A 24,331-nucleotide genomic window follows, 5' to 3' on the forward strand; every position below is an offset into this window, starting at 1 on the left:
GAGAATCAACGGGAAATTTTAAAGATGCTATTTACAGATGCTCTTCATCAAACCAGACTTGGCTTGAGCTATTTTGGAAAGATACATGGGTAAAACATTTCCTTTCACATCACAATTAAGCACTACTTTGTGGTGATTTACCCCCAAACCCTATTAAAATACATTAAAGCTTTTGGCTGTGACCTAACAAAATGGGAAAAAGTTCAAAGTGTTTTCTCTTTTGCATTGCAATGTGCTCCAAACTCATACATACCCCCCTTCACACTGTTACAGAGGTTATCACTAAGATTGTCCACAATGTCCAACAGGAAGGAGAAATCAGCCACGTTGAACATGTGGATATCATCCGGATCGGTGGCGATAGACCTCAACTCATTCTCATCTGCGTTCTTCACACCTAAAAGTGACAAGTTATTGATAATTAGTATTTAATCTACACATTTATGTTTGCAAAAGCTCACAACGATTAGGCTTACTTACCAATGGCGTACAGCTCAATGGCCTGCTCGCGCAGGCTCTGTGAGGCGATGATAACATCATCCTGGGATTTTCCATCAGTAACCAAGACGCCGATTTTACGGGCGCTAGGTCGCATCCCAGCACTCGTTTTAAAATTGTTCTGGAGGATATAGTTAAGAGCCAGACCTGCAGGTAAAATATTGCAATGCTATGACCACAACTTTAAACTGCTTTAGGATAATCTCAACAAACATGATTGGAGAGATAGATCATGTCTTTAGAGGCAACTATGACTGAAGTACCTGTCAAGGTGTTTCCTCCTTTGTAGGGTAGGTTATTCACAGCCTGCAGGAGCGAGTCTCGTGTCCTATGAGCATTTAAGTGCCATTCAGTCTTTGGGTCTCCACTGTACTGTGCAAGACCTAAGGACACAGCAACCCTTTGTCAGACCAACTCATGACATGTTGGCCTTTAAATTAAATTGTTTATTCTGGGTAGACCCACCAATCTGAACCCGATCTGGACCAATGTCAAAGACTCCCACCATGCGAGCAATGAAGGCCCGAATGGTCTTGAAGTTAAGCCGTCCAATACTCCAGGAGCCGTCCACCAGCAGCACAATGTCAGCCTGTGCAGTGGTCTTACACATTTTGTCTGACATTTCATAATGAAACAATGATAGAAATTCAAAATGAGGAGCAGGAAAGCTGTAATGCATACAAAATTGTGACTGTGATGGAATATAATAATGAGAGAGGCAATGAAGAAAATGTAAGACATAAAGAAGGAATAAAAGGATAAAAGAGGTTAAATTTATCCTAAGCATTTTAACAAGCAAGCATGAAAACATCATTTACAAAACATTCTTAGTGCATCTGTCATCCCTTTTTCAGGATTTTATGCCAGATGTTCCAGGTGGTATAATTATCATCATTGCAGCGGCATGGTTGTTAGGGAAATATTTTTCACAGTTGTGCTTTTGGATGTCCACAAGCGAGTCCCGCAGGAGGATGCTGCTGTCAATGGCCCCTGACATATCAAAGGACTCAAAAAGATGAGATTAATGTGCCCCACAGGAGAAGCACCGTGATATTTACATCCTGTTTTTAACACCTGTATGATCACAACAAAGGCAACTGATCCTCTGTGCCAAAAAGAAGAATGCAGATGTGCATCGGTAATAGTCAGATGTTGCACTAACTGCCACTTGCTGCAACTGAAAACAGGTTACATTATATTTGATTTACAGACTGGTTTGTGCAAACATAAAACTGCAACCTGCAAAGATGTATAATAAGTTTGCTAAAAGAATATTTCTGAAAGACTAACCCATTATAGATGTAAGGAGACAAAAACAAGAACATTGCAGACATTTTTTGTACCATTGTAAGTTGAGTAAACACAAGTGGAGGTTTCACTAAAACTAACACAACTTATAAACATGCACCAAAATGTATCTCCTTGTTATTATTATTATTTCTATTTATTTTTGTTCAGTGTAATTGTCTTTCATGCAATGTTCCCCTTTCAAGAACATTACAAAATGGTCTCCTACTATTAAAAGAATAACTGAAAGGAGTGAAACAATATGATGAAAAGAGTTTATGTGCAGGCATCCTTTTGAAAATGTCATTCCTTGCTCATAACTATCTGAGCATGCAGCTGCAAATACAGCAATGTTAAGCATGTAAAAATACTTTTTGAGTCAGAGTACAAAACAAATTATGAACCTAGCAATATTTTACAGTCAAATACCCAAAGAAACTGGGAATATACTTGTATAAAGCAAACTATATGTAAGGTTCTTTTGCATCTACATTTTATTTTCCTGAGCAGAGACTTTTCTCTGAATCTGCATGTCTCCTTTTAAGGAGCAAGAAGTCAAACTGACCTTTATGGTTCTTTCCAGTGAACAACAACATTTTTCTTCATCTAACACTTACTGTGTGCCCTGCTCTGACTCACTAAGCAGTAAAACACTTTATTCCTGCAGCCAGGTTATTTGTGCATGGCTCATTTTGCACAGCCTGTACTTGGGCAAAAAAAAAACATCCCAAAGTGATGCAAACAAAAAAGGCCAGACATGTGGGGCTTCCATTACATCTGTTATTGCATGAGGCAATTTGCTTTAAGAAATGGCATTCAGAGAACCTCTTTGTCTTTTATATGGCAAGTGCTTGTAGAGTACTTTTCTAAGCCAATGTTTACAGTGTCCAGTGTTTGACTCTTGCTGAAGAAAGACCAAACATTGGAGATGACACCTTATATGATGACAGAAACAGTGCCTTGCAAAAATGTTCAGACGCCTTGAACCTTTTCAAATTTTGTCACATGACAACCACATACTGTATTTTTGGGGATTTTATGTGATGCAGCAACACAATGTAGTCCACAATTGTAAAGTGAAAGAAGAAAATTATGCATGGTGTGTTTTTTCCAAATAAAATTGTGAAATTTGGTGTTTATTTAGTTGTTTGTAGAACCACATTTCTCTGCTATTACACCCGTCTCTATCAACTATGCACAACTACAAACTGAAATTTTGTTCCATTACTTTATGCAAAATTGTTTAAGCTCAAATAAATTGGATGCAGAGTATCCAATATATATTTTGAAGAGGTACTACAGATTCTTAATTGGATTAAGGTCTGGACTTTCACAGGGCTATACTAACACATGGATATGCTTTGAACCATTTCACTGTAGCTCTGGCTGTATTTTTACAGATGTTGTCCTGGAGGGTGAACTTCCACCCCAGTTTAAACCTTTTGCAGCATCAAACAGGTTTTCTTCCTGGACTACCCTATGTTTAGCTCCATCCATTTTTCTGTTAACTCTTGTCAGCATTCCTGTCTCTGCTAAAGAAAAACATCTCAAGAGAATAATGCTGCCCCCATCAAGTTTTACTGTGGGGACTTTATGTTAATGATTTTATGAAGATGTCCCATCCTCTTTCTATCTCTTTGAAACTGGGCAGTGCAGTTGGTGGCGCTGTTAGTAGCACTGTTGCCTTGCAGCAAGAAAGTGCTGGGTTTGACTCCTGGCTGGGGGTCTTTCTGCATGGAGTTTCCATGTTCTCCCCATGCATGCATAGGTTCTCTCTGGGTACTCTGGCTTCCTCCCACAGTCCAAAACATGACTGTTAGGTTAATTGGTCTTTCTATATTGTCCTTAGGTATAAATGAGTGTGTGCATGGTTGTTTGTCCTGTCTTTATATGGGGTGTACTACGCCTCCTGTCCATAGACTGCTGAAGATAGGCACCAACTTCCCTGTGACCCACAATGGAAGAGGCAGTAGAAAATGACTGACTGCTTTAAACTTGTCTACAACTTTGTTCCAGACCTGTCTGTTGTGTTCCTTGGTTTCAATGATTAATTTAGACTCATTAGAGTAAAATGGGCTGAAAACATATCCTCACTCTTTTCAGATATTGATTTGTAAAGCATTTTGAAAACCATGCATCACATTCCTTTTACTTCACAATTATACACGACTTTGTTTTGAGCCATCACATAAAATCTCAATTTAAAAAAAATACAGAATCTGTAAATGTAATGAGACAAGAATGAAAACGGTATAGGGGTATAAATACTTCTATAAATACAAGGCAGTATGTACTAACTGTATGACATTTCAGTTGTTTGTACTCTAGTTTTAATTTTCAAATGTTTTTACTGTTCTTTTATAATTAAAACAAGACAATTCATTTCCTATCTTGGTGTATTTTGTAGAAGAATCTTAAGCAATTTTACTTGGTCCATCATATGGTGGAGGTTCAGGTGCATCAGAGTAAGTTGTGTTCTCTTCTCCAGCCAGTGGCATACTCTCTCCTCCATCAAACATACCAAACACATTCACTGTGTATTTAGTACCAGCTCTGTGAACCAAAAAACAAAAAAATCTCATCATTACCTGCAGGAATACAGGCTAAAAATCTTTAAAATGGTTCAAATAAATACAAAATTATATGCAGAAGTGAAATGCACACCTGAGTTCCTCTAGCACAACAGTATTGTCATAGGGACCAACCAGAAGTTCTCTCAGGTCTATATCATCCTCAACGGGGTGAAATTTGACTTTGTAGCCCTTAACATCACCGGGAGCCGGGTCCCAAGTCACTCTGAAACTTGTCTTTGTTGGTTCAGAAGTCTGAAGATTCCTTGGACCTTTGTAAGGTGATACTAGATAGAGATGGAGAGAAATGCACAGACACAGACATGCAGGTTAACTCTGCACTGTAAAATAGAGTGTGATGATTTGGTTGACTCTAAAGATCCAACATACATGTTGTTCCTTCTCCTTCCCTTGTTTTGCCTTCTCCAGAACGATAGACCGGCACAACTGTGAGGTCGTAGGTTGTGAGAGGGGTAAGGCGTCTTAGAACAGTGGAGGTGGTGCCACCGGGTACTTTGGCTGCCAGCTGGCGCCCTCCTGGCTGTGGTTTGTAGGTAACGCGGTAGTTTACTACGTCTCCGGGTGCTGGCTGCCATGTCACCTTCATGGTCTTTTCTGTCTCATCCGAAACGATTATTGTTTTGCCAGCGGCTGAGACTACAGGTGAGGAAATAAAATGCTAATGAAATGTCAAAATAGATACACGGTGAGTGAATAAATTCAGGAAAAAGTTTTTGGGAGGTTTTTCCATATGGCACAGCATGCCAATTATGTGCTTAGCCATCTGTGTTTACAATATATCTTTGGAAATAATCGCATCACGGCTTTCCTGTTGTAGGTCAACTAAACAGTAACATATTTAGATTTGCTTAAAGTCAGTTTCCACATGCGTGCGAAAATAAACCAACTGAAATCCTTCACATTTTCAGAAGTATGCATTCAGCCGAACTACATTTACATGACTGATCATGTTTAAGTGATGGCTTTGTATATAGGCTTGAATTTCTTTGGCAAACCCATAAATGCAATTTGTATTTTTCCAGCATGAGAAGAAAAAAGAAGTGTGAATAGTCAAAGGCTCTGAAACGAGCTGAGGAAAATATTCTGAATGTTTTATTTCAGAGGGAGGACTTTTATTAATGGAAAAAAGCTGCAAATCCAAGTTTGCCATGTGTTGCTCAGTCCAAAGAGACCTAAGATTTATGTAAAGGCTCAAGAAAATAAATCAGCAGATGGAGGTGCAAATTCAAGAAAGTGATTGCTCAGGTGAATAGAGATGTCTCGTGGTTGCTTTTGGCGTTTCTCACTATTTAAGATGATCAAAATCAAAAAAAAACTTTTCTTTTTAGCACATTATATTTCACTGGTGGAAAAACTCCTCCCAATTCGAGCAATGTGCTCGAATTGGGAGGAATGTGCTTTTCTCATTCATGCATGATTAAAGTCTAACAAGAACAAAAGGCAAAAGTCTGTTGGCTCTGAACGTCTCACAAAAACCGTGTGCAGGTGTCTTGGACATTACGTCGGTTCTACGCTTAAATATAAATTGCAGGCAGTCTTTTCAAGCACTTCATGATGTTATGTTACAGCAAGGTTTCATTTTCTTCAAGAAACCCCAAAACGCAGAAACTTAACTTCCGATGTTAATGTTTATGGGCTTAATATCACTTATCAGACTTGAAATGATAAAGGGGTTATAAAAACTTACTATCAGTGGTTTCTTCTCCAACCAGTGGCTGGCCTTCTCCATGGCCATAGACAGCAAACACAGACACCTGATAACGTGTCTCTGGGGTAAGACCATCCAGGACGGTGACTGTGGTGTCCCCTTGAGTTGTCTTTTCTCCCGTCTCGTCACTGAACATGGATTTCCAAACGACCCGGTACAGGCGAACATTACCAGGGGCAGCCGTCCAAGACACTCTAAAACTGGTGTCGGTGACGTCTTTGGTCTCCAAGTTTCTGGGTGAGCCGAGCTCTGTGGATAGATTAAGAACAAGTACCGCTGAGTAATTGTACAAAGGTTTTAGAAACAAAGCAGTATGAGCAACAAGTTTACTTTTGAGATTTTATTTAATATTTTTATTCATTTTAAGAATTTAACAGCAAAAACAATTGGTGTACAACAGCTGGTGTTTGTTTAAGGGTTAAAAATGTTTAAAGGGAGAGATCGGGAATTTTGAAGTGAGGTTCAGTAAAAACCTTTATAAGCAGTTAGTCCAGATTAATTGGTCCCGGAGTGTGAAGCTAACAGATGGTTTGAGAAGGAACAAGTCCAAAGTATACTTTGAACTCTCTTAAAGGAACTCCAATCTGAAAAACATTAGAGCACTTTATTTGATCCTTTTTACATGAGCACCCGATGCAAACTAGTTTTTACAGAGGTGGAGGGTTATTAGTATTTTTTAAAAGATTTTTTTGTTGTTCTAGTGGCCTTTTTTCAGAGAAAGGGCAGAGGCACATCCTAATCAAGTCCCTAGACCAGAACCTGTAAACCTGGGGTCTCCAACACAAGTCCTCGAGAACTAAGGTCCTGCAACCTTTAGATACATCCCTGCTCCAACACAGCTGAATACGTCTAAAAGCTGCAGGACAGTAGCTCTCGAGGACTGGAATTGGATATCCCTGCTGTAAAGCATTCATTTCCAACTCAAGTCTTCGAGTCCCAGTGTCCTGCAAGTTTTAGATTTGTCTCTGATTTAGCACTCCGGAGTCAAATAATCAGATGTCCTAGTTATTTGACGGATTATTTGTCTTTCTAGCCAGTTGCTTCTGTCCTGGCCAGAAAGAACATTGTTCTTGATCTTGCCACATCACAAGAGAAAAAAAATTACTTTATAGCCCTGTTCCGGTGAATTATGCACAGGCCTCTACTACACTGTGGTTATGTTGGCAGAGGCTAAAGCCTGATCAGCTGATTGTGAGGCTACCAGGATCATTTTCAAACAACCACAAGACCTAGAAAAGAACAGAAACAAATTTGCTTTGTTGCACAGATCACAGCCTGCGGCGAAATCCAAAAGCTTACCCCACTCTTGGAGAACTTAGGTGGAGTAATGAGCTGCAGCTAACAAGTCTGATTGATGTAGCCGGCATCATCAAATAAAAATACCTTTAACATAGTAACATGGAAGCTGAAAAACATCAACAAACTTAACAATGTTATCTTGTAAAGGAGTAGACAAAAAATATCAACTAGTATGGTGTTGTATCTAGGGTGACCAGATGTCCTGATTTGTGCGGGTCTGTGCGGCTTTTTTCCCAGTGTCCCTCAAACAGAAACAATGTCCCGCATTTGACTGGGTCAAATTCTGATAAGTCAAAAAACTATCCGACTGGAGCATTTCTGAAATGTAAAGACAGCAGAGCTGCAGTCATCATCACAGAGGGGCATCAGCTGTCAATCAAAATACATATCAGCATCCCACGTCATGACAAACCTGCGCGCCACATTGCTAGTAAAATAAAACAGAACAACAAAAGGATTTTCTTGTATAGCTTACATCAGTAGGGTACAGAATACAATGGAGAGTATGTCAAGGAAACGAAAAGGCAGCTACAACAAAGACTGGGAAACAATTTATAACTGGGTGAGGCCAGTGAAAGGTGATCTCTGAGGGATTTTTATGGAGTTTGCCAAAGTAATTTTTCAATTTCACACGGAGGGGAGCATGATGTGAAGCAACACTGTAAAAGTGAATCACACAAGAAATGCACAGCTGAAAAAGCCGCCGGCGAATCTATGGACTCATTTTTACTTAAACCCAGAGATTACTGCCAGACAGACAAGGTAACAACAGCCAGGATTACCAGTGTAAACTTTAAAAGCTTGTTAAGTTTTTTTTCAAGCGTGTGCTAATTCATTGTTTTGTATTAACTGGCAGACCAGCGATTGATGAATGTAATGTGAAATCTTTGTTAAATTAAAATTTATGATGTCATCATGGTGTTGTTCATGTGTCCCACAGAGTCCCTCATAAGCATCCTTGTTGTCCCACTTTCGTTTTTTTTTTATATCTGATCACCCTAGCTGTATCTAAAACATACTTCAAGTTTGATTTGCTTTAAATTGGTAAATTTCAGCTAAAATGGAGTCTGAATATTTCATAGCCTTCCTGATGATTTATTCACTTTTCTGCAAACCAAAAGCAATATTATGTGTTCCTACTACAAGTAAGAGAATCATTACTAATAATAACCTCACAGAACCTCTCTTCAAAAAATCCAATCAATCCCTCTAATTGATTGGATCCTTATAAGAGAACATCCCAAAAATCACGAACAATCAATTTAAAAAGCCCCAACAATCAATGATTGTCCAGCAGAGACTGTACTTCCTGAGGCAACTCAAGAAGTACAACATCCATCTCAATGTGGTTTGGCTCATCCACAAAACAGGACATGTCCAGACTGCAACGAATAATCAGGTCTGCAGAGAGAATAATCAGAGCTGACCTTCCCTCCATCCAGGACTTATACAGGTCTAGGGTCAGAAAAAGAGCTGCAAAAATCTCTGCAGACACCACACACCCTGCACATAAACTGTTTAGAGTTTTACCTTCAGGCTGCCGCTACAGAGCACTGTTCACTAAAACCAGCCGCCACAGAGACAGTTTCTTCCAACAGACTGTTTCTATGTTAAACATTCAATAGAGTACCAAACAACAGTATACAGATGTTGCAAATGCACCTTTTTATTTATATATGTGTATATTTGTATATTGTATATATGTATATTCTGTAATACAAAAACAAAAACCAGAGAGCAAAGTGTACTGGAGTCAAATTCCTTGTTTGTACGAACTTGGCAATAAAGCTGATTCTGATTCTGATCAAGCTGGGACCAATTTCTAATACAGACATCTTGTTATTTGAGGAAGTGAACAAAACACAAAATGGACAGGAGGAGCAGTCATAGCAATAAACCACCACCACTAATCTGTCTCCACTTCAACCCCTCAGGATCTGTTTGAGCCACTTGATTCTCTGCATGCCTCCTGGAAAAACGTCTGCAAAACTCATTGTAAATCATATATCCCCCCCGTAACCTCCCCTCCTGTAGAACTTGAATTTTCCACTGAAACAGAGGAAAGGAGACCCACAAAGGGCTTTTTCTACAGTTGCAGATGTTGTGCGAGCCCCGCTGTTTTTGCTCACGTTTCCTGTGGGACCACTGTGAAAGGAGAAACACAAGGAAATGCAGAGGAGGGGGGTTTATGATGGACAGCCACCACATGCTTGGCTGAGAGAAACCCACGTTGAGGTGGATTTGTCTGTCTGGCTGCCATACAGCGATGGATTCACCACAGGAAGATGGGCTGCTGCACATAGACTCCCACACATCCTTAGGGATACTGATCCTCATTCAAGCACCTCAGCCCAAACATGCCAGCTCCTAATGGCAAAATGATTACATGCACAGCTGAGCCTTCAAGCATGGTGGTCCAATTTAAACCTCATTCATCGAACTCAATAAAACAGGTAAGATAAATAATGCAAAGCAAAGAATGCACTGCAGCACAAATGTATGATAAAAGAAATGCATAATTATTTACAAATGTTAAGTCACAAGACAGCCACCATTGAGTACTTCTGAGTGTCCTTTTTTTTTTCTGCTGTAAGCGCCATGGTGACTGTCTGCTTGCCTGCGAAGCGGACCAATCTGCAACTTAAGAGCAGAGGCAATTTTTCAAGAGTGATGTCAAGGGCTAAAAGCTAATTAAGATTTCCAGATTTTGGAGAACTATGAAAAAAGCGTGTGCCTCTTACATATAACCATATGATCGGATAGAAGATTTATATCCGCAAAGCAAAGAGAGCCAGATGAACTTGACAGACTTTTCCTTCAGTATTGTGAACTGTAACGGGAAAAGACCACAAAATAATCACTTCTGCAGACGGTGGCTCACTTGTCATCAATAGTTAGAAGGAAACCTGACAGAATCAGCCACTCCAAGAAGTAAAGCACCCTTTAACAAGTCCCCTGGTACACAGACGCCTCCAAGGTTTACAATCAAGCAATAAATATTCATTCAATATTTGTCAGTTTTTCAAGTGTGTTTAGATACTAAAAACATGTTTACATGTAGCTTGGTTGTGTACATCGATAATTATCACAGGTAAATGATTACAGCAGTTTCTACCCAGTGCTCTTTTAAACTGTTTAATCTGTGAAGTCAATGGGCTCCTTAATCAAGCTCTGAGAAAGTGACAACTCTTACTTGATCGGGTTATTGTGACCACCTGCTGAGTAGTATTTTGTCCACATATTTGCTGCCAAAACAGCACTGACCAATTGAGGCATGGTTTCTGCTAGATCTTTAAAGGTGTGCTGTGGTATCTGGTACCAAGATGTTAGCAGAAGGAACTTTAATTACTAGGTTGCTCTGTTGGATTGAGATTTAGGCAATTTGGGGGCCAAATCAACAAACACTCAAACTTGTTGTGTTCCTCAAACCATTCCTGAACCATTTTTGCTTTGTGACAGGGTTCATTATTTACAGGCATCAGAGAATACCGCTTCTTGAAACTGTGTACATGGTGCAACAATGCTTGGTTAGGTGGTACGTGTCAAAATAACATCCACAGGTATGGCTCGACCAAGGTTTCACAGAATCAAACTGTCTCTGTAGGTCTGCATTCTTCCTAAAGTCCAAACTGGGACCTTGTGTGTTTCCCAGATAAGTGATGCACACTTACTTTGCTACCTAGATCATAAGAAATGTAATGTGATTCATCAGACCAGGCTGCTTTCCTCCATTCCTCCATGGTCCAGTATTGATGCTCACATGCCTATTGTTGACAGTTTCAGTGGTAGACAGGAGTCAGCATGGGGACCCACACTGGTCTGTGGCTATGCAGCCCCATACACAGCAAACCTCAGAACTGGCAGGATCTTCTTTATGTAAATGAGCTACAATAGCTCGGCTGTTGAATCAGATCATATGGGCCAGCCTTCACTCCTCACATGCATCAATGAGCCTTGGACATGGCCATGTTGCTAGTTCACTATTGTTCCTACTTTGGACATCTTTGACCCTAACCCATTTCTTCTAACTATACTTAGTAAGCGTCAAAGAGTGGAGAGATGAAACTTCAGCATATAGTAGCAAAGTCTTAGTGGTACAACGGACTGGGGTTAGTCTTTCTTTCAGCAGAGCATTGGAATTATATGCCTTTTTTTTTACATCAATAGAGAAATAGTTGCTGAATTATTCAATAGAACTCTCAGTCTGTGTTGCGTTTTTCCACAAACCCCTTCAGAATGACTCTAGAAAAAACAAAGTTTTGCCATCTCAGCCCTGTCACCTTACTTTATTTCTCTTTATTCGCCTAAACAAACACATAAACCACAAGGAGGAGGTCTTTACTGTCTGTAAGCCAAGGCTGTCTGTCCCAACCCATACCTAACAGGATCTTCACAGTGGTGGAGAAAACCAATCTGACAATGCCACTGACAAATGTCTGGAAATGTCTACAAGGTTGCTCAAAGCATTAACCTGTACTCTTCTGCAAATTAGAACTGGTACACTCACCAGCCATTTTAATAGTTAGAGCTTGCTTCGACTGAGTTGGACCCCATTTTGTCTTCAGAACTCAAGAAAATATCATGGCATAGATTTTGGACAATATTGACATTACAGCTGCAGATTAGTCAGCTGTACAGGTCCTTCTCAAAATATTAGCATATTGTTATAAAGTTCATTATTTTCCATAATGTCATGATGAAAATTTAACATTCATATATTTTAGATTCATTGCACACTAACTGAAATATTTCAGGTCTTTTATTGTCTTAATACGGATGATTTTGGCATACAGCTCATGAAAACCCAAAATTCCTATCTCACAAAATTAGCATATCATTAAAAGGGTCTCTAAACGAGCTATGAACCTAATCATCTGAATCAACGAGTTAACTCTAAACACCTGCAAAAGATTCCTGAGGCCTTTAAAACTTCCAGCCTGGTTCATCACTCAAAACCCCAATCATGGGTAAGACTGCAGACCTGAGTGCTGTCCAGAAGGCCACTATTGACACCCTCAAGCAAGAGGGTAAGACACAGAAAGAAATTTCTGAACGAATAGGCTGTTCCCAGAGTGCTGTATCAAGGCACCTCAGTGGGAAGTCTGTGGGAAGGAAAAAGTGTGGCAGAAAACGCTGCACAACGAGAAGAGGTGACCGGACCCTGAGGAAGATTGTGGAGAAGGACCAATTCCAGACCTTGGGGGACCTGCGGAAGCAGTGGACTGAGTCTGGAGTAGAAACATCCAGAGCCATCGTGCACAGGCATGTGCAGGAAATGGGCTACAGGTGCCGCATTCCCCAGGTCAAGCCACTTTTGAACCAGAAACAGTGGCAGAAGCGCCTGACCTGGGCTACAGAGAAGCAGCACTGGACTGTTGCTCAGTGGTCCAAAGTACTTTTTTCGGATGAAAGCAAATTCTGCATGTCATTCGGAAATCAAGGTGCCAGAGTCTGGAGGAAGACTGGGGAGAAGGAAATGCCAGAAGTCCAGTGTCAAGTACCCACAGTCAGTGATGGTCTGGGGTGCCGTGTCAGCTGCTAGTGTTGGTCCACTGTGTTTTATCAAGGGCAGGGTCAATGCAGCTAGCTATCAGGAAATTTTGGAGCAATTCATGCTTCCATTTGCTGAAAAGCTTTATGGAGATGAAGATTTCATTTTTCAGCACGACCTGGCACCTGCTCACAGTGCCAAAACCACTGGTAAATGGTTTACTGACCATGGTATCACTGTGCTCAATTGGCCTGCCAACTCTCCTGACCTGAACCCCATAGAGAATCTGTGGGATATTGTGAAGAGAACGTTGATAGACTCAAGGCCCAACACTCTGGATGAGCTAAAGGCCGCTATCGAAGCATCCTGGGCCTCCATAAGACCTCAGCAGTGCCACAGGCTGATTGCCTCCATGCCACGCCGCATTGAAGCAGTCATTTCTGCAAAAGGATTCCCGACCAAGTATTGAGTGCATAACTGTACATGATTATTTGAAGGTTGACGTTTTTTGTATTAAAAACACTTTTCTTTTGTTGGTCAGATGAAATATGCTAATTTTGTGAGATAGGAATTTTGGGTTTTCATGAGCTGTATGCCAAAATCATCCGTATTAAGACAATAAAAGACCTGAAATATTTCAGTTAGTGTGCAATTAATCTAAAATATATGAATGTTAAATTATCATCATGACATTATGGAAAATAATTAACTTTATCACAATATGCTAATATTTTGAGAAAGACCTGTACATCAACGATGTGAGTCTCCCATTCAACTACATCCTAAAGGTGCTCATTTGGATTGTGATCAGAAGACTGTAGCGGCCACTGGAGTCCAGTGAACTCATTCTCATGTTCAAGACACCAGCCTGAGAGAATTTGAACTTTGTGCATTATCCTGCTAAAAGTAATCATCGAAGATGGGCACACTGTGGTCATAAATGGACAGACATGGTCAGCAACAATGCTCGGGTAGGTTGCGGCATTTAAAAAATCTTCAACTGGTACCAAGGATTCCAAAGCATGACAAGAAAATATCCCCCACAACATTACACCTCCAGCAGCATCCAGAACTGTCGATGTAAGGCTGGATGGATCCATACTTCCCTGTTGTTTATTCAAAATGTTGCAGCTGAAATTGGGACTCATTGGAGTCAGATATCATTTTTTCAGTCTGTTTTCATTCTATGTTGGTTAATCTGTGTCAACTATCGCCTCAGTTTCCTGTTTTTTATTGCTGAGATGAGTGACAATCAGTGCGCTCTTCTGCTGATGCAGCCCATCTGCTTCAAGGTTCAACAAAGATGGTATTCCCATTCCTAGTATCTTTCTACCATTTCAAAGCAGTCTGCCCAGTCATCAAAAGAGCATTTTCATACACACAACCTATTGGATGTTGCTTCTTTTTCAGAACATTTTCTAGAAATATGAGAGATGGATCTGCAAGAAATCCCAGTAGGTCAGCAGTTTCTCACTCACCTGTCTAGTACTAATAACCATGCCACCTTCAAAGTCACTTAAATTACATTTCTTCCTCATTCTGATGCTTTGTTTGAACTTCAGACACTCCACCTTAGCAAATCTGGGTAAATAGATGGTAAATGGACTGAAATGAAGTGCTTTTAATTGCTGGCATGCAATTGGCTGAGTTACTAACGGTGTAGACAAGCAACTGGGCTTGAACCTGTGTTATGTATGACAACTTGATACTTGATATTTGACAACAAGTATCATGTGAAAAATAGGTTCAATTTTGTTGTCCTGAACGTGGAATATTATGATGTCTTAATAAGCGTTGGATCCATTCCAACAGCCCGAGGCATTATACTTCACATTATCACAAAACATTCTTTCTGTTATCCTCCTGCTGTGTCTCTGCCTGTATTTCGCCCCACCCTTTGAGGAGGATGAATAGCCAGTCCTCAGACGATACAGACAACTCACCCACCATTCAAGGCAAGGTTAGGTAACATCTTCCACATGTGGAATAAAACTCCCTGTTCTTAAGTAAACAGTTTCACCATGTTGTGTATAGCATCCAAATTTAGGATGTTCCAAGGTCTCCTTCTTACACATTCTGTTTGCTCCAGCTGAGTCCTCTCAGGATGTTTCTGTCCAGCTCAAGGCTCCTGTCTTGGCGAGCGCCTCTCGTTTGTCACAAGGGAGGTCTTTGTGCAGGCCTTTGAGTTCTAGCCTACACAGACTTCACAGAGTGGGTCATTTAAAAAGTGGCACCCAACACAGTTAGATTATTGTTGTGGCATGACAGCTTTATAGCTTTAGGTGGGTAAGGAAAGGGCTTTGTCAATGAGGCTTTTATTGAGGGGGTGTGTAACTGACAACGGCACAGATTTGATCCTAATTTGTAATCAAAAGCACTACCTCTGATTAGTTAAGGAAACTAGAGCAAAGACATTGCCCCTCTTTAAGGCTAATTATAGTTTTTGTGTTTTATAATTATGTAAAATATCTCTACATTAAGCAAACATTGGACATGATTTAAGACTGTTTTCATTTTGGCATTCAAAATGACAAATGAACTCAAAGTTTTTCCTGTTATTTCAGTCAGTGTCTGATTATTAAGCACCCTAAGAAGGACCACGTAATTTAAACCAGGCCATCCTGATTTTTTTCTGCTCATTCCTGTACAGTTGGGCCAAAAACACAAATCCTCCTAACCTTACCATAAGCATCTCATCCATTTTCAAGCCAATCAATACATTTATATTTTGGCCAAATTTGGCAATTGATGTAAACCTTCTAGTTCAGAATAGCAAGGTAGTATCCTACTTGAAGTTACTGAGTAAATCCTTTAGATTTTAGATGCAGTTTACTGACATTGCAGCTGAAAGTGCAACTGACAGAACAGTGATATTCTCTGTTAAACAAAGCATTTCTGTTGTTGACCTTTCAGACCTTGCCCCTGTTTAGCTCTTTCTTTCTGGCCTTCTTTCCTTTGGTGCATTCCATATTAATTTAACTCCGACTTCCTTTATGGGCAGCAAAAGCCACGCAAACCCACCATCTGTGCTAAAAGAAAGCCACATTATTTCCTCTTTTCATAAACATGAAGTCCAACTCAGTATCTTGTTAAGGTATTCATACTTTTTCACATTTTTTTCCCAGATTACAACCACAAACTACAACATATTTTATGACAAAAGGTTGTAAAATAACATAGTGGAAAGAAAATGCATCCACTTTTACAAATAGAAATTGGAGAAGTATGGGGTTTATTTGTATTTAACCCCCCTTTTACTCTGATACCCCCAAATAAATCCAATGTAAGCTACAGAAGTCACTTAATTAGTAAGTCCAACTTGTGTGTAATTTCTCTGGGATTTGTTAGAGAGCTTTGGGGACAAAACAGCATCAAGAAGACCCAGAGATGTAGCAGTAAGATCAGGGATAATGTTTTGGAATAGTTTAAAGCAGGGATAGGGTATGAAACAATATTCCATCTTGGAACAACTCATAGAGCACATGGAGCACAATCAATCATCTGAAAATGGAAACAGTAAAAAACAACTGCAAACCTACATGGATAACTATGAACTGACACCTCAAGGAAGGGGAGCATTATTTAGAGAATCACGCAGGCCCATTGTAACTCTGGAGATTCACAGCAGGTGGGAGAATGCATTGGACATTTATTGAATATGCATTTTATAAATCTGGCCCCCATAGAAAAGTTGCGAGATTTTTGAATTGTAGAAAGAAGCCAGAAGAATTTCCTCCTGCAGTTTGCATCAAATGATGTAGAGGTCACAGCAAACATGCAAAAGAAGGTCCACTGGTCAAAAAAGATTACAATTGAACTTTTAATGCAGCAAATTGCAATTCTAAAAAATATTAAATCAAGGGGCTAAATACATATGCAAACACCCTTGTTAAAATTTTACACTATGGTGCTATTTTCAGATTTTAAATTGTACAAAATTTTGGAGACCATGTATTATTTTTATTCCTCTTCACAATGATGTACTGCTTGTGTCATCAAAAAAACTAAATCTTTTGAACTTTGTGGATTTTCTGGGACAAATTATGAAAAAGGTCAACTGGTATATTCTTATGAAAGTCTAGCAACATAACTGAAAGTCAAATCAATTTTGTTTTAAGCCATACAGAGGTTTGAAAAACTGAAAATCCTGAACATCATTTCCCAAAAATTACCATATCTCTATATCATGTCAGGATTTTATGGAGAAATTGAAAAAAATAATAATACATTTGTAATAACCACAGTACCTTGTTGTTTAACCCACTGACCCAAGAACTGACCCAACTAAGAACTGACTATAATATTCTTACAATGCTTTAAGCGTTTCAAATGATCAGTTTAAGTGGAATTGCTTCCTACCTTCTAAAGTGGTTCCTGTACCCAGAAGAGGAACTCCCACGCCAGTGGAATATTGTGCGGTAACAAACAGCTCATATTCAGTGGCTGGTTGGAGGTTCTTCAGCATAGCCCTGGTGGTATCTCCCTTGACAGATATTTCCTTCCTCTCACCTCCTTCTGCTGGTTTATATGCAATTTGGTACTGAAGGACATTTCCTGGAGCAGCCTGCCATGCTAGTTTCATTGTTGATATTGTTTCTTCAAAGACACGAAGGTCTCGTGGAGAACCCCGAACTGAAAACAGGCAAGAATCAATGAGGAAACTACTTCATACTAAGCAGAAAGAAAGTCTGCTGATCATTCGAGGTTTCAAGACTTACCCTCTTTGGTGGTACCATCCACCAACATTTCGTTTCCGATGCCACTTGCATACTCGGGAGACACAGAGACACGGTAGGTGGTGATTGGAAAGAGCTCCTGGAGAACTATGGTAGTTTCTGCGCCAATTGTCTGGGCCTCTAGTATTTCTCCTGTGCCACTTAGAGGAACATACGATAGACGGTACCTGATCACAGAACCAGGAGCAGCAAGCCATGACACCCTGAAACTGTTTGTTGTTTCCTCTGTCACTCGCAGGTTCCCCACAGGGCCTTGCTCTAAAAAAAAGCTTCATTTAAATGAAAAATATTTCCATTAATCAGAAATCTTATAGCAAATCTAAGTGAATTTCTCACCTTCAAGAGTTGTTTCTTCACCAGTCAAAGGAAAGCTGTCTCCTTTGTCATACTGAGAAAAGACATTGACTTCGTAGGTCGTGACTGGATAAAGATTAGGAAGAATGGACGTGGTGGTATCACCCGACACTATCAGGGAAACATAGTCTTCGGTGACATCTTCAGCCTTGCGGAAACGCACAAGGTAAGACAAAACAGCAGCAGCAGGAGATGTCCAAGTAGCACGGAAGCTTCGGGAGGTGATCTCAGAGAACCGTAAATCTTGAGGAGGAAGGAGACCTGTACACATAGGAATAGGAATATTTGTTCTGACATTTTGCCTCATCACTCGCACACATAGTACTTTCCAACCTGTTTGTGAATATGTTGCTGCAGTGTTTAAACGTATAAGTGGTGCAATGATGGAGCACAGCTTTAAGCTGCCATGCAATCATGGCATTCCCAGATCTAAATTTGGATTTCTGACGCAATCATAACTCTTTATTATTCTGTCTTGTTTAGCATTAGATTGACATATTTGATTCTTGGCCCTTGCATTTACTATTTACAATCTAGATAAGAAAGTCAAAAAGTTAAAGAACTTGCTAAAGTTGCAAATAAGCTTCATATTCTTCGCACTTACTTTTCTTTTTTATCTTCAAAAGTTCCTGTTCAATCCTTAGACAGATGGACTGAGTCAGCTCCTTGGAAATTCTCTGGAAGGCATCAAAGTCCTCCACCTCGTAGACATGAGTGTCTGCTGGTGGATTGGCAATGGCCTCCAGCTCAGATCTTACTGCATCCTTCACACCAACAGCAAAGATCTCCACATCAATATTCCTCAACTTGGTTGCAGCATCCTTAAAAGAGTCAGATGACTTTCCGTCTGTGATGAGGACCATGACGCGAGGAATATTATCCCTCGCTCCCCGAGCTGGGATGAAGATCCTCTCCCTGACATACGTCATGGCTTTGCCAGTGTTTGTGGAACCACCACGGTAGGGAAAGTTGCGCACAGCTTTGACAACAGCATTGATGTCATTATGGGTGTTTAGGGCAAACTCAGTGTGTGGATCTCGACTGTACTGGACCAAGCTAATCTGGATTTTATTAGGTCCGATGTCGAAGGAAGTGACCAAAACCTCCAGGAAGGCACGGACTTTGGCAAAGTTCTTTAATCCAATACTATACGAGCCGTCAACCAGTAGCACCACATCAGCCTGCACGTCCACTCCCAGAGAGCACTCTAGGAAACAACAGGAAATTATAAATTAGGTAACTGGATTTGATAGATTGTATTTTCAACAAAAGTAGGCTCTACACTTACCAGTTGACACCCTGACAGGCTGAGTCTTCGCCAGATCCAGTATGGGTTCACTTGGGGTCAGACCTTTCAGGGCGAATAAGCTGATCTCATACTCGGTCTCAGGGGACAGGTCTCGTGCATTTATAGATGTCTGCGTGGGTCCGATGTACAGCTCTTGGCGCTTCATTCCAGGTACCATGGGAATAAGGGTAAGCTTGTAGCCGGTGATATCACCCGGGGATGGATCCCAAGTCACCCTCATTGACTTAGATGCAATTTCTGTTACTTGCAAGTTAGAGGCAGGCTCCACCACTGGTAAAAGATGCAAGACAAAGTATATTGTTTGAGAGAAGTGTTTGACAGTAACAGTCTAGTATAGAATCCCTAATGCACATTGAATAAATTGGATTTAACTTACTTTCTTCCCCACTGACCAAAGAGCTAAGCTGCTCGTCTACACCAGAGCAAACTTCAGTGATGATCTTTTTCTGGACTTCTTGGATTAGGTCAAAGTTGGGCACGTTGTAAACATGCTTCCCATGAGGTTTAGAGGCAATTTCCCTGAGCTCATCCTCATCTGCTCCTTTGATACCTGCATGGAAAGATATGCAGCAGCATCAATAACTCGGGAATTCTTCCTGCCTGCTTTGCAGATGTGAGAGACGCCTAGCTGCTTTGGACTACCACTTAAGTTATGAAAAACAACAGTATTTCACTTTTTCTAAGGGAAAATGTGGATCTCATGATGAAAAACCAATGGAAAAGTCAAACAGTTTCCAATAAAAGGCAGACCTTCACAATTCAATGAAACGCTGAATAATAAAACATACCTAGAACAAATATTTCCACTCCAATGTTCCTAAGTTTTTCAGCATGCTCCTCCACTGGGTCCTGGGATTTTCCATCAGTTATGATCATGGCTACCTTTGGAAAACCTTTCCTTGAGCCAGCTGCCTCAGTGAAGATGTTTTTTATCAGGTAATCTATGGCATCGCCTAAATGAAAAATTATACATTGTGTGTTTTTACATTGGCAGATTATACTTAACATATTAACAAAATTAACACATTTATTACCTTTTATTTCTGAATATAATACTCCCTTGCCCCTTACCAGTCATAGTGTTCCCTCCTTTGTATGGCAGTGAGTTGATGGCTTGGAGCAGGTCTCCTCTTCTGGTGTAAGTGGTGAGGGGGAACTCTGTGCGGGTGTCCGTGCTGTACTGAACCACAGCTACTCGGGTCTTGTCCTCGCCGATGTCAAAGGCCCCTGCTAGGGCACCGATGAAACTACGGATGTGCTTAAAGTTTTCCCTGCCCACACTCCATGAACCGTCCACCAGGAAAACTAAATCTGCGAGAGCACTCACAGAACACTCTGAGAAAACACAGCAGATAAACAAACAAGATGACAGACAATTAGTTGAGAATGAAAATATTTAGATGTCGCCTAAAACATTTTTGGTTGATAAGAATTAGTTAGATTTAAAGCAGTTATAACAATAAGGCATATTTTGTTTCTCGCAGTAAATTAATTTCCATTTCAAATAAGTGCCAATTACGATATGACAACAAGCTAGTTTTTGAACAATGGGTTTTATGCTTCATTTCTTCTGAATGCCTAAATAAAATCAAAGTCCTGACAGGTAGTTGGATGACTATGAGCACCATTCAGACATCAAAAGGAAAAATCAACTGATGCCAAACAGTGGGCTGGTATAATTTTTACAGCAGATGGCTTTACAGACTAAACATTTAGCTAAGGCTCCACCGGCTATGGTCTTTTTTCAACTTTAAAATCCACAGGGATTTCAATCATAAATTCAATTTTCTGAAACATTTAAGATGACTACCTTTGCAGGGCATATGTGGCCTCTTTGAAAATATATATATATATATAAATATGTCCATTTCTCATAAAGTACATCCTGTCAATAAAATTTTTGGTGAAATACTTTTTTCATTCTTAACTAACTAAATAAGAGTTTCAAAAACTGTTTTGCTCCATAATAAGGTTTCTTATATTAAATGTGCTCTTTAGTTTGGATTAAATTAACCTATGTGTTCCTATCATGTGTGTGTCAATGGTTTGTTTAGCAAACACAGTTTTATGATTAAATTAACAAAAGAGAAACAAGTACATGTAAAGTTTTCTGACACTGCTACTGTTACAGTAAACACACTCACTGATTGCTTCTGATTGTGGCCTCCTGACTCGTCCACTGGTGTTACTTGACTGAACTGAAACAAAGGGAACACTTGACTTACAACAGTGAAACTCCAGATCCATCGTGTAGGTTCTCAAAGAGGAAAACAGGCAAGAAAATCAACACTTGGTGGCTAAATGGAAACGGAGTCCTTTCACTTTTTCCATATTTCCATGTTCATGGCAGCTACAGAAGCAAGGCCTAGTCATTCCATGTTCATCTTTTTAAAAATCCAAATGAATTTCTAAAATTTCTGGGTATAAAAAAAAACCCATGTATTTTCCTTGTATTTTATACTGATGTAACTAGATGCTATTGGCTTATTAAGGTCTTCAGCACTTGATAAGTACAGGTGTGACTTGATAAATTAGAAAATCATTGAAAAGTTAGCTTATTTTGGTAAATCAATTAAAAACTGTATTTTAAATAGATTCATTATACGCAGAGCAATATATTTAAAGCATTCATGTATGTTAATTTGATTAATATGCACAGAAGACCAACATTGAGCCACAAAAAGCCATTGCTAAAGATGTTTGTTGTTCAGAGCACTTTGTCTGAGCATATTATTGGAAAGTTGAGTGGAGGGAAAAGTGTGATAGCAACCAGAGGTGTGAGCAACCGAATATTGCATAGGACGGTTTTAAAAAAGATTTAAAAAGCAAAAAGATTTTAAAAACACATTTGTCAGCTTACTTTAAAAGTATGTTCATGTACTGTACAGTATACATACTCAACACTGATCTGATCCATTATTGGGTCTCGTGTTTCTCATCTTGAACTTGACAATAATTTATGTCCAGCAAGTTTGCTACCCAGCCAAGCACAGTAACACCAGTCATTGAACTAGGTATTGGTGCTTGTTGCAGTGTGGATAGGGGCCAAATCCTACAGGAAAAATAAATTATAATCTACATAAAGCTTGTCACCAGAGGGAAGAATAAAGTGTACCAAAACCTTCTGGTAGAATGCTGTGTTGACTTTGGGCTTTTTAAAACACAATGGGCGATGCCAGTATATGAAGTGGCTCCCCATATCATCACTAACTGTGGAAACTTCTTTGTTAACCTCAAGCAACTTGGATTTTGTTCCTCACCACCTCTACATCTGGTGTATCTGGCCCAAATTTATGAATGGGTTTTGCTTACCAATCCTCTCAAGGCAGAATGCTTTTATACCACACTTTTTCCCTCCACTTAGTTTTCCAATAACATGTTTTGATACAGCAATTTGAGAACAGCCTTTGTGGCTAACCTTTGTTTGGTGGAGGGTGTCAATGACTGGCTCCTGGACAACTGCCAAGTCTGCAATCTTCCCCATAATTGTGTACACCATAAGTCATAATTATTAAAATTAATGAAAATAAATGCGTGTAATGAATTTAATGTTTAACAGAAACTTATTTTTCTATAATATCCTTATTTAGTGAGATGTATCTACAATCCTCTTGAGGTTACTTTTAAAAACAGTTTAAATTATTCTCGTTTCTATTGAACCTATTATTCTCTTTCCAAGCTAACCTCATACATACTTGTCAGCTGTCCATAGATGGGGATGCTCTCCTCTGAACCATAATAGGAATTTATTGACACTGTATAGTCTAAATCAGGTGTCAGATTAGTGATGGACGTTGTAGAAGTCTCTGCACCGAGGCTCAAATATCTTGCTGGTTCATCTAGGGAGAAAATTGTTTTCCAGTTACAACATTGTTTGGGTGTACTGTGTGTTTAAATTGGCTTGACCTAAATTGCTTCATGCTTACCTGCATCTGATACAACTTGTATTCTGAAGCCCTCTATCGTTACAGAGGGTCTAACCCATGACATTTCCACTGTGTTCTCATTTAGTATTTTAAATTTCAAATCTGAGGGTGGTTCCACTGCAAACAAGAGATCAAACACTGTTAAATCCCATTACAAAATAAACGACATGTATGAATGCAGATATGTTTCTGATCAAGTTAAACAAAATCTATTATATTCAAGCATTCACATGAACACCAACTACAAACACTTCACAACTGAAGCACACTTGTTTGTTGTTGGGGGCAGGCACAAAGAACTGACAACCATTTGTGAGGGTGACAGATGAAGAGCATGTGACAACATTTAAAATAAGATAAAAAAAAGAGTGAGAAGCCATTTTGGAACAAAATGGCACCTGTTTGAGTTGCTCAAGCAACTCAAGCACTGGCAAACACATTTCATGTGAACAAAAAGTGCAACCACTGTGTGAACCATACAACACATGCTAAGTGCAGTCATCACATTGCATGCCCCGACCACATACTATACTGCTTTTATGGTGAATTTGAGCTCAGTATTACAAAAGGAAAACAACAGTTACCGATTATACAATGGAATCAAGATTGCCATATGGTTACTGATGGTCAGAAGTGAGCACCATATGTTATATATACATTGTATATAAACATATTTCAGAGACAAAAAGTGGTTTGTAGTTCATTTGGTTAAGACTCTTTGCACAAGTGAGTGGCACACATCCATTGCAAACCTGTAAAAAAGAATACACAATTCGTCGCTGGAGACTCTTGTGTACTTTTTTCTCTGGCTAAATGCACAAGAAAAGCAAGTCAAAACTTTGTTCAACCAAAAAAAGTTTAATAACAAAGAAAGATTGTGCATAAATACAACAAACAAAACAACAAAAATAAGATCTCAAGTGTGACAAGACAGTACACCTTTACATAAGGGTGACTCAGTCACAGTATCATGCATCATGTACATGAGAAAGTTGTTTAAATGAACAACTTTGACTGACTGGACAATAGGTAGATATCCATGTACAAGTTGGAACCACACAGACAGAGATGACAAACGTATTTTAAAATGATATTCTTTCTTAAATTTGAAAGTTTAGTATGAGTAATTTGC

General features: G+C 39.6%; 1 protein-coding gene across 4 annotated transcripts in view; it reads right to left on the reverse strand.

Annotated features, from left to right (window-relative positions):
• col12a1a (collagen, type XII, alpha 1a) overlaps positions 1–24,331 on the reverse strand; it is a 77,187-nt gene that overhangs the window by 48,958 nt on the left and 3,898 nt on the right. For 2 of the 4 annotated variants that reach the window (XM_047345677.1, XM_047345678.1), the window contains exons 1-15: positions 20,062–20,209; positions 19,650–19,823; positions 19,253–19,543; positions 18,569–19,171; positions 17,947–18,225; positions 17,593–17,868; positions 17,234–17,506; positions 6,064–6,333; positions 4,746–5,012; positions 4,450–4,642; positions 4,214–4,338; positions 964–1,113; positions 762–881; positions 481–645; positions 254–397 (exon numbers count right to left, since the gene is read on the reverse strand). In XM_047345677.1, the coding sequence (XP_047201633.1) occupies positions 254–397; positions 481–645; positions 762–881; positions 964–1,113; positions 4,214–4,338; positions 4,450–4,642; positions 4,746–5,012; positions 6,064–6,333; positions 17,234–17,506; positions 17,593–17,868; positions 17,947–18,225; positions 18,569–19,171; positions 19,253–19,543; positions 19,650–19,823; positions 20,062–20,149 (3,418 nt within the window). In that variant the 5' untranslated portion in view covers positions 20,150–20,209. Of the gene's footprint in view, positions 1–253; positions 398–480; positions 646–761; positions 882–963; positions 1,114–4,213; positions 4,339–4,449; positions 4,643–4,745; positions 5,013–6,063; positions 6,334–17,233; positions 17,507–17,592; positions 17,869–17,946; positions 18,226–18,568; positions 19,172–19,252; positions 19,544–19,649; positions 19,824–20,061; positions 20,227–20,344; positions 20,609–21,417; positions 21,472–22,968; positions 23,113–23,199; positions 23,317–24,331 lie in introns of those variants that run through there. The other 2 variants (XM_047345680.1, XM_047345679.1) reach the window with 2 other exon arrangements.

Source organism: Girardinichthys multiradiatus, chromosome 19 (genome assembly GCF_021462225.1).
Source record: "Girardinichthys multiradiatus isolate DD_20200921_A chromosome 19, DD_fGirMul_XY1, whole genome shotgun sequence".
NCBI classification, from domain to species: Eukaryota; Metazoa; Chordata; class Actinopteri; order Cyprinodontiformes; family Goodeidae; genus Girardinichthys; species Girardinichthys multiradiatus.